Source organism: Mustela putorius, unplaced genomic scaffold, assembly GCF_011764305.1.
Source record: "Mustela putorius furo isolate JIRA1106 unplaced genomic scaffold, ASM1176430v1.1 tig00000508_pilon_pilon_pilon, whole genome shotgun sequence".
Taxonomy (NCBI): Eukaryota; Metazoa; Chordata; class Mammalia; order Carnivora; family Mustelidae; genus Mustela; species Mustela putorius.
In genome coordinates this window covers 6,046,289-6,056,918 of record NW_025421402.1, presented here as the reverse complement: position 1 = coordinate 6,056,918, position 10,630 = coordinate 6,046,289, and the positions used below count along the sequence as shown (strand labels likewise).

The 10,630-nt window shown below is 55.0% G+C and overlaps 1 protein-coding gene across 1 annotated transcript; it reads left to right on the top strand.

Moving 5' to 3' along the window:
• Window positions 1–1,308: 1,308 nt before the first annotated feature.
• Window positions 1,309–6,227, top strand: AVPR1B (arginine vasopressin receptor 1B). The gene is made up of 2 exons (XM_004756498.1): window positions 1,309–2,248; window positions 5,902–6,227. The coding sequence occupies exons 1-2, from the start codon at window positions 1,309–1,311 to the stop codon at window positions 6,225–6,227; spliced, it is 1,266 nt and encodes a 421-aa protein (XP_004756555.1).
• The last annotated feature ends 4,403 nt before the right edge of the window (window positions 6,228–10,630 follow it).

Sequence of the window (10,630 nt, the reverse complement as noted above, 5' to 3'; positions counted from 1 at the left end):
GCCTGGGTGGCTCAGTTGGTTGGACGACGGCCTTCGGCTCAGGTCATGATCCTGGAGTCCTGGGATCGAGTTCCGCATCGGGCTCCCGGCTCCACGGGGAGTCTGCTTCTCTCTCTGACCTTCTCCTTGCTCATGCTCTCTCACTGTCTCTCAAATAAATAAAATCTTGAAGAAAAAAAAAAAAAAGACTTCTGGGGACACACACAGGAATTCCTTCCGTGGGCTGCTCCCACCCAGCGCCCCAGGCCTCCAGGTCCAGCCCCTTCACCCAGCGCTCCCTCCCTCTCCACACGCGTCCTCCCTTTTACTTTCTGCCTTATGGCTCCAAGTTTCCCACCAGTGGCTGCGGTCAGGCCTCCGGCCAAGGGCTTGAGGGCTCCGTCTAGGGATGCCAACTCGCCCACCCGTCCACCCCTGCAGATTCTGGACCCTTGGTGAGCTAACAGGAAGCCTGGGTCAGGGGACACCTCTAACAGCGCTGCCAGCCTTAGGGCCCCGCCTCCGGGAGTGACCCCCCCCCCCCCTCGCTGCGTGTGCACCTGTCCGAGGGTCTCCGGGGTGCAAGCAAAGTCTCTGCGGCCCGAGGGTCTGGCAGGCCTGTGAGTGCTTGTCTTCTGCTTCTCTCGCTCTGTCGCTGCCTCGCTGTCCCTTCTGTCGCCCCAGCCCCGCCCCTCTTCCCAGCCTCTCGGTCCTCCTGCGGGCTGAGTGCCGGGGATCCTCACTCCGCCCTCCTCTGCAGGAGCCAACCAGCGCGGAGGGGCCGCGGGGCTCCCGCGGCAAGTGCATAAAACCCGCTTGGCTCCAGCCGCTGCGCTCCCTTCCCCACCGGTCTGGGTGCCTGACCAGGCGCGGTTTTCCCTGGAGCTTGCAGTCCAGAGGGCGGCGCCGCTGGCCTCGACCTAGCCTCCAAGCAGGCTTAGGGACATTACTTTCCGCTTCCAGAAAAGTTGGGAGAAAGTGAATTTGGGGTGGATTGGGCAGCGGTGGCAGCTCCTTCCCTTCCCCAAGTCTCACACTGCACACAGCCTCATTTCCTGACAGCCTGTCTCCCTCCCTGAGCCCTCTTGCCCTTTGCTCCTAAGCTTCCCCCCATTGTGTGATCAACATCTTCTCCTTCCTTATCTCTTTCTCCCTCCCTGTCTCTATTTCTCCCTATTGTCCCCTTCTCCCTGTCATTCCCCCTTCTGCTTTCTCGCCAACGGAAACCTTCCCCTTCCCACTCCATTTCACCCATCAAGCCCCTCCACTTGCCCCCACACTGTCCACCCCTCCCTCTCCCCCTCCCCATCCCTCCCAGCAAAGTCAACCATGGATTCTGGGCCTGCCTGGGCTGCCAACCCCACTCCCCAGGGCACCTTGTCTGCCCCCAATGCCACCACACCCTGGCTGGGCCGGGATGAGGAGCTGGCCAAGGCGGAGATCGGAGTCCTGGCCACCGTCCTGGTGCTGGCGACAGGGGGCAATCTGACCGTGCTGCTGACCCTGGGACAGCGAAGCCGCAAGCGCTCCCGCATGCACCTGTTTGTTCTGCACCTGGCCCTGACCGACCTGGGCGTGGCGCTCTTCCAGGTGCTGCCCCAGCTGCTGTGGGACATCACCTACCGCTTCCAGGGCCCCGACCTCCTCTGCCGGGCCGTCAAGTACCTGCAGGTGCTCAGCATGTTTGCCTCCACCTACATGCTGCTGGCCATGACGCTGGACCGCTACCTGGCGGTTTGTCACCCACTGCGCAGCCTCCAGCAGCCCAGCCAGTCCGCTTACCCACTCATCGCTGCCCCCTGGCTGCTGGCTGCCGTCTTCAGCCTGCCTCAAGTCTTCATCTTTTCTCTGCGAGAGGTGATCCAGGGCACCGGGGTGCTGGACTGCTGGGCACACTTCCACGTCCCTTGGGGGCCTCGCGTCTACATCACCTGGACCACCCTGGCCATCTTTGTCCTGCCCGTGGCCATGCTCACGGCCTGCTACAGCCTCATCTATCGTGAGATCTGTAAGAACCTCAAAGTCAAGACACAGGCCCGGAAGGTGGAAGGAAGGGGCTGGAGGACGTGGGACAGGACCTCACCTTCTGGCCCAGCTGTGGCCACACGGGGGCTGCCATCCCGAGTCAGCAGCATCAACACCATCTCCAGGGCCAAGATCCAAACCGTGAAAATGACTTTTGTCATCGTGCTGGCATACATCGCCTGCTGGGCGCCCTTCTTCAGCGTCCAGATGTGGTCCGTGTGGGACAAGAATGCCCCTGATGAAGGCAAGTGTGTGTTGGTGGGGGAGGGGGAGTGGAAAAGAACAGGGAAGGGAGAACGGCTTCCCAGGGCCTGGCCGGTAACGAAGGAGCGAAGGAATTATCAAAGGTGATGCCTGTCCCCTGCGCAAAGGGGCGGCTACAACTCCCATCCAGCCCTCGGATGTCTGTGAATATCTTTTATGTAAAATTTCCATAGTTTAAATTTTGGGAACCTATTTAAACATTTAAAAATATTACGTGGTCTTAGCAAAATCTGACTGTTGGCAGATTTGGCCAACCAAGTACCTCCAGTTTCACAGAAGAGCATTAGAATCATAGAATCACCGGGTTGAAATTTTCAAATTGTCTGAGATGACGATTGGCGACCACGGCCGAGAGCTGTGCCTCTTAGCACTCTCCCCTCCTGAGCCTGGGCATGACTTTGAACTCCTTCTCAGCAACCGCTTCCAATTAATTATCCTGTTGGCACATGGCAACTCTGAAATTTCAAGTTCAACCCTTTCATTTTGCTAAAGGGCAGAGAAGCTCAGAGGGGAAAGGTGACTTGCCCGGGACACAGGACCCCCCAGGACATAGCCATGGGGTAGCAAAGTGAAAAGTTGAAAGTAGGCCTGCTATCCCCTTGTGTCTTTTTTCCCTCACCTCCTGCTCTGCTCATAATCCTGGATCTGGACATGGCGAGCAGCGAGGACTTCTTCCTACGTGAAAAACAAAATGGGATCCTGGGATCTTCCATGAAGACCATGTGCTGGTGAGCACAAAGGAGGCCTTGCTACTGTCATTTTTCTGGCGTGAGGTCGAGGGAAACCTCCTGAGCTTTAGACACTGCAGGACAGTCCAGCCTTCTGAGGATGAGTGTGTACTCTGGGAGGTAGGACTGTGTGTGGGCAGCTTAAATGTTGAAGACAGTGTTCAAAGACGTCCCTTCCTGCTTCCCTAAGAAGAGTGGGATGTGGGGACAAGAGCAAGTTAACTCGTCTGCGTGTCCGTGAATGGGGGTGTCTGGGTTCTATGCAGTGCGAGTCATGTGCATGGCCCGAGATGTATAATGGGTGCAAATGTAACCCTCCCGAGAGAGGTCATAAGCACAGGTTCTTCCGGAAGCTTCCTGAGAGTTTGCTGACCAGCAGACCCACGCTACCAATTCCTACCAGCTCCCAGTGGATCCCCATTGCGGTGTGCTTTTGTTTCTAATCTCATTTTGCTCATCTTAGGACACACTCAAGACAAATACTTTGTTTTTCTGGAGAGACTAAATAAGGGCCAGACTGTTCAAGAATTAAACACAAGCCCGCAAGAGAAGTGTGAAAACAACACCAACTATTACGGTCCCAATATGTCCCCTCTTTTGGACATCCCTCCAGACAGGAGGCTATTTGCAAATTACCCTTTAAGCAATGAATGCATTGATTCTAACTGACCATAGGAAACCCACCCACCCCCGCTCTAGTCAAGCACAGAATAGAAGAAAGAAGAATAGTGCCAAACACATTTGGTCCTCGGTGCTTACCAGAGGACTTCTCTGCTTTATGTCTGAGTAACCTGAGACTCAAGGAGGTAAAATAACTCGTCCATAGTGCCACTGCTAGTAAGACATGGTGCCAGGACCCGAACCAAGGTCATTATGGTCCGAGCATTAGCCAAGACCTGGCTTGACTTCCAACAATTCAGCTTAGCCAATGGCAGTGGGGGTGTGGGTGCGGTGGAGAGTCATTTGTCCCTTCATCGAAGAACCTCCCAGAAGATGGAGACCCTGCCACCCCGTCGGTGTGAGCTTCCCTGCTTGTCCCCCATGTCCCTACCCCTGAGCCTGCCCCTCAGTACGTCCCTACACGCCTCACCTGCCTAGTGACTTAACCACTAACCCAGAGTTGCTCTGAGCAGGGAGGGCAGGAACAGTGTGTTACCTTACAAGGCAACGTGCTCTCTCTGGAAACTGGAAACCCTTTGAGGCCCTTCTAGTTGGGCTGAGATCCGCCCTTACTTTAAACATACTTTCCAGGACACCCAGTTCCTTTCTATAGCCTTCCGGCTTCCTGGCCTCCTGTCTGTGAGTCTCTGGTTGGAGCCCGTCTGCTTGCCCTTGCTCTGCCCCCGACTGTCTGCTGAGGTCCTGCCAGGAAGCAGTCCGGGTCAGTCCGGGTCTGCCCTCTAGGCCTGAGTGGTGGGCGCTCTGCAGACCCTGGTGCTCGGGCCCCATTTCCAGCCCCTGCACTGGGCCTGGCTCCGAGGGGGCCCAGTCAAACAGATGTTTCCCAGGCGAAGGCACTCATGGAAACCCTCAGTCCCTGTTCTCAAAGAGGGCAGGGATAGGGTGAACACCACCCCCTTAGCCAAAGCAGCTTCCCACATCTTCTGCAGCTTCTGGTGTTGTAAGCCGGGGAGCAGGCCCCAATGTAGGGAAAATGAAGGAGGCTCGTTCATTGTTGGTCCCTCCTGCACGTCTAGGTGCTCCCTGCTGCCCTTGACTCTCTGCCCTACATGGGTCAATCCAGGCCCAGATGCCTTTAGCTTCTCACCATTGTGCTTTATGTCTTCACCCCAGCATCCTGACCCGGCACCTTCCCTTTGCTGGGGCCATACCCCGGAACACAGCTATGGGCCAGGTGCCCAAGGAACCAGAGTCTCTGAAGGTCTCATCGTGCTTTACAGAGTAGGCAGTTGAGTTTTGCCTTTGAGTTTGTTGGCTGAAACTGCACAAGAGTGCAGGTTGGCTGCCTTGGAGTTGGTGGGGCCGGCTTCACATCTGTGCCACAACCCCTAAGATTCTGAAGAGCTTTGACCTTGCTTTCAGTGATTCCATAGCCTCTGCAGAAGGTTCCGCAACCTGTGCCACGGTCAGGACGTAGGGCAACCCGCAGGCGGTCAGAGCCCCTCCCGGAAGCCGTCCCACTGGCCTGTGGGGCTCCATGTGGTCATCAGAACGAATTTCGTGTCTGGGAGAGATCTTATCAGTATGCATGCTCCCATTTTGACTGTCCAAGAGAGAAATGAGTTTTTCCCTGCAGGACAGTGCATTCCTTGGGTACAACTCCTGAGGATCCAAGCAAGTATTCGTCTGGAACGGGATGCTTGGGGGCCCCGTTCCTAGCAGCTGCCCCTCCACTGCAGTTAGAGATGAGGCCGTGGGACCTGCACAGCGGCCCATGGGGTTGATTGCCCTCCCAGGCCCCCAGCAGAGGCCTGGCACTGTCAGGGCTCCCATGCCCTACTCCTGAATGGCAGGATGAACAGTGCTGGACAGTGTGCACCCATATCTTCAACATAAATGAGAATGTGGGTCCAAGGGGCCTGAACTTGCTCTAAAATCATAGTTATTTTCCATTAAGTGAGGCAACTTCTGGGTTTTGGAACAATGACACCGTCTCCTGTTTGGACTAGTCCTGTCCCTGACTCTGTGTACACCTCAAAAGTCAACCTTGGAGCAACCTTAGCTCATACCCTTACCCTGTGGTCGCAGATGAGATCCAGTGACATCTGCGTCTGGAGCTGGAGTCCCAGCTCCAAGTCCCGCTGTGCTCCTTTCTGCTTCCAGAACCCGAGGGAGTCCTTTCTCCCCTCTGGGAGCTCAGTTCTGTGCAGTGGGGGCTTGGAATGTGTCCCACGTCCCACCCAGCTTGGTAATTCTCAGGCTTCTTGTGTTTCTCCTTCTGCAGATTCAACCAATGTGGCCTTCACCATCTCCATGCTCCTGGGCAACCTGAGCAGCTGTTGCAACCCCTGGGTCTACATGGGTTTCAACAGCCACCTGCGACCGCGCCCCCTGCGCCGCCTGGCCTGCTGTGGACCCCGGCCCCGGCCCTGCCCGCAGCTCTCCAGCGACAGCCCCTCGGGCCGCCACACCACGCTGCTGACCTGCTCCAGCGGCCTGCCCACCCTCATCCTCAGCCCCAGGCTCCGTGGGGGCCCCGGGTCCGAAGGCTCCCGGAAGGGCTCAGTGCAGGTGCATGGCAAAGCCTCCACTGAGACCATCGCCTTTTAGGGAACCGTCGCCCGCGGGGCTAGTGAGGATCTCTGCCTGTGTCAGCACTGGCTGTAAAAGCTAGGAGGGCCCGGGTTGGAGTTAGGGGGAGCCCACTTTGAGGCAGGGTCAGGGGGCCAGAATGGCTTCCCTACCTTTGGCGTTACTGGTGCCTCTGGTATGCGGGCGGACGCTCGTTTGCTCCCAGTCTCACACCTTGGGAATCGGGGAGAGTCAAAGCTTCTGCTTCCCTGACCCTGCGCATTCACAGCGTGCCTGGGAACCCACCCATGTGGTCCATGTGGTGCCCCAGGTCTCAGGCAGGCTTAGGACGGCAAGGGGGGGTCCAGCAGGGGGCAGGGACTTTGGCTGGTCTCCCGCCTTGACCGTTTGTCTCCATCCTACCCTGAAGAGCACACTTGGTGCAACCAGGAGTGGGGAGAAGTGAAAACCCCGGAGAAGGGTCCTATTTCTCTACCCAGATCCTGGATTTGTTTGTTTTCTACGGGGAGGCTTCTTTCAGGAAGGAAACCAATGAGGAAGATGGGTACGGCAGGTGCACCAGCCTTGCCCGCTGCGCCAGCCTGTCTGCTGAAGGGGGATGGGGGGCTTAGTGCAGCACCTGTAGCTAGAAAAAATCCATGGATGCTAGTGTTTCTCTCCCCGCCCCCCATCATTCACCTTTATAGGATGGGTGCCAGGGCAAAGCAGACCCTCAGGGGTGGTGCACGCTGGGAGAGAGCCGGTGAGAGAGGGAGGAAAGAAGATAAAAATGAGCCCAGTAAGAGAGTGGACGAAGTTTCTCTGAGGCAGCATGGCTTGTTGGCTCTCCTTCCTCCCCCAACGGACCCACACGGCGCCTTCCTCTGGGACACCCAGAGGAGACATCCTTACAGAAAGTCTGGCTGGATCTATGCTCTGGATTTCCTTGAGGCTTTTCACAGCTTTACTGCGAGCCATGCCTGCCATGATGAAGTCGGGAGCCCAGGGTTTGAGACTCAGCTCTGCCTTCAGGTGCCTGTGTGTCCCCGGGCAGTCCCCTCCCTTCTCTGGGCCTCTGTCTTTTCACCTGTTAGGACAGAGATGATCAACTTGCATCATCATGTGCCTTCATCTTTTCCATCTCTACCCTGTCATGACTTTGCAAGACTGGGCTTGGGGCTACAGTAGAGCCTTTTCTAACCAACAGGCTCTAGAAGAAGAATTGCTGGATTTTCATGACAATGACTCAATTCTGGTGACTGTGGGTCCTGCCGTGGCTGTGCTGTCTACTTTTGCTCTTAGTTCTGTGATGTTGAAACTAGGAGCGGCAGCCAAGCACATGGACTCTGGGGCTTTGCCCTGTTCCTCCTCATTATCTCCAGTGGGATTGAGACCCCAGGGTGACTTCCCCTCCCAAATTTCAGTTCTAATCTAAGAGATGGACCTGGTGATGGAAAGAGCATCAGATGGAAAGTCAGGAGAATCGTGTCTCGGTTCTGCCACCACTGATGGCCACCGTGGGGAGAATGCTGATTAATCCTCCATCTCTGTTATGAGGGTCAAATAGGACTGTGGGTGTAAACGTGGTTGGTAGACCCAGGAGCTCTCTGCTAGAAGACAGGGCTGCTGATGCAATGAAAAGCTCCTGAGAACAGCCCCAGCGACCAGGTCGACTGCCCTCTATTCCTATGGAACTGCAGGAAATGGCTGTAACTTTGAGCTTTAAGGGGTCTCTCAGCTCTGAGAAGCTTCCTTCGGCTTCCTTAAAAAGACCCTGAACTGTGTTGTAAATGAGCAAGGTGTCCCTAGCCTTCAGTACTAAACAACCGGGCAGTGGGACCTAGACCTAATGGGACCTAAACCTAATGGGACCAAGGCTCAAGGCAGAGGTGAGGGCCCACAGTCTCTCTTCACCACGTTCTGTCACGCATGTCAGTCCCTGACACCCAGCCTCTTCTTCCTTGTCCAACTGTCCTGGTGGAGCTGGGCTTAGGAGCCTCCCACACCAGCAAGTGCAGCAGAAGTTTCTCCTGCCTGTGTGTGTAAGCCACCCCCCTCTTCACACCACAGGTCCGGTCCCTCGTGCCCAAGTCAGTACCGGGTAAACTGTTGCTTATCGTGATGACTGGGAGGTAGGAGGGACACCACCTTTGTACTCCAAAGACCTGGGTTCGAGTCCTGCTCTTGTCCCTCTTCTATCTGTATGATCTTGGGCAGGTCCTCAAATCTCTCTGAGCCACAGGTTCCATATCAACTAGAAACAACAATGCCTACCTTTCTGGGGGAGGGGAAGGTGGGCTGTAAGACAGTAGACCGTAGAAGACTCTATAGGGGAGATAATGACGGCCCAGCTCCAGATTGCTCCTGGTGAGTAACCTCCTGTGGGAAGCATGAAAGAGGGTCTCTGTTGTCTGGGGTTAGTCTCACTTTGACAGCAAACCCCGGGAGAGATGGAACCATGCTGTCTCTGGGCTGGGCACTTTGATGAAGTGTTTATGCCTTCCTGTGGACTCTGGAGTACAGTGCTCAGTCCCAGAGAACCTGCATGGGAGCAGGGGGGTAAGGGGTGGTCAGGGCAGAGAATGGCAAGAGGGAATTGGTTGATTGAAGGTTTCTCAGAATGGGTTTTTTTATAGGCCAGTGAGTTTCCGGATGTCCAGGTCTGTGTTTTGTATGTAAATGGATCTTTTGTTTATCAAGGGGCTCTAGACTCAGCCCAGGCTGCAGTAGCTTACTGCTGGGTCAGGAATCTGGAGATGGGGTTACAAGTGGCCCATGAAACTCCATAACCAGGATGTTTCTGGGCGTGTTTGTTTCCTAGGAGCGGGGACAACGGGATATTCAAGCTGAAATAAGATTTGCTCCCCTTGAGTGGGGTGGCGATGGGGAAGAGAGTTTGAGGGGCTGGGGAGGGAACTTCACCCACTTAAGAGGAAAACAAGAGTCCCTCGGGTCATGATCCCAGCGTCCTGGGATCGGGTCCCACATTGGGCTCCTTGCTCGGCAGGGAGCCTGCTTCTCCCTCTGCCTCTGCCTGCCTCTCTGTCTGCCTGTGCTCACTCTCTCTCTCTCCCTCTCTCCCTGACAAATAAATAAATAAAATCTTTAAAAAAAAAAGAGGAAAACAAGAGTGTCTCGGGATTTGCCCTGTGGATCACAAGGTGGCAGTATGGAGCTGAAAGTGCGTCCGAAGCTGACCCGACCCACAGGGAAGCCTGCCTCTCCGCTCTCACACCCGCTACCTTTCCATACAAGTTCCGGAGTTCTGTCTCCTCCATTTCACCCAGTTTTCCGGAGATAACCTGGACACATGCTTCTCTCTGTCAAACTCATGGAGGATGTATTTGTCAAGAAAGCACAAAGAAGGGCGCCTGGGTGACTCAGTTGGTTAAGCGACTGCCTTTGGCTCAGGGCATGATCCTGGAGTCCCCGGATCGAGTCTGACATCGAGGCCGACATCGGGCTCCCTGCTCAGCCGGGATTCTGCTTCTCCCGCTGACCTCTCTCCTTGCATGCTCTCTCTATTAAATAAATAAGTAAGTAAATAAATAAATAAAATCTTCTAAACAACAACAATAAAAAGAAAGGACGAAGAACAAGGTCAAGGGGAGGGACTGAGTGTAGAGACTGTTGCCTGAAAAGATGAGTGTTTGAGAGAGCGAACAGGACCTCAAAAACACAGAGGAACTGAAGTTATTATAATGTCCTCAGTTTAGAGGCTGGGGCTTGGGGTAGGAGGCCTTTTGAGAGCCCCCTGGGCCCAGAAATGCATCCTGATCCCAGGAGCAAAAAGCCCACTGATGGTGGGCACAAAACACCTCCTCACTCTAGTGGGTCTCGTTGGCCAGGAGCACAGCATCGCTCCTGGAGTTCGGCTGTGGTCGTAGTGGGCATTAGGATGCTAGCTCCGTTAGACCAAGACTCCGTTGATGACAGGTCATGTTAATTCTGGTCCACTAGAGAGTCCCAGTTCATAACTGGCATGTCATCAACCACTCATTGCCGGTAGCAGATCAGTTTCTCTGTATCTTGTAAGATAAAGTTGAAGAGATTTTTAATTCGGTCCACACTTGCGGGGGAATCCAGAGTGGGGCGGTATGGTCGTTCTTGGATGTCCCGATGGCTAGTGTATGACATGGGAGAAAGTGACTTCGTTTTGCTGAATACTGAGCTCCTCAAAAGGTGATTACTCATACAGGCGACCGTTCGTACACATTTACATAGCTGACCTTCCAAGTTCACGGGGGTAAAAAGGACACTGTCTTTCCAGCAACATGGTGTAATGAACTTGTGGGTCACTTCACATTGTTAGCTGGCCTCAGCCATCAGCTTGTTGGCCCAAACTCCTTAGGACGGGAAATTAGCCCTCCTCTTCCCTTATCAGGGCATGTGAGAAATCATCTGCACCATCGATGGGTACCAATTTTCATTAGTCACTGGGC

Bases quoted from the DNA above. Each gene is read 5' to 3' on its own strand.
- AVPR1B (XM_004756498.1), top strand. From the start codon at position 1,309: ATGGATTCTGGGCCTGCCTGGGCTGCCAACCCCACTCCCCAGGGCACC. The intron at 2,249-5,901 runs GCAAGTGTGTGT...CTCCTTCTGCAG, and splicing joins CAAGAATGCCCCTGATGAAG to ATTCAACCAATGTGGCCTTC.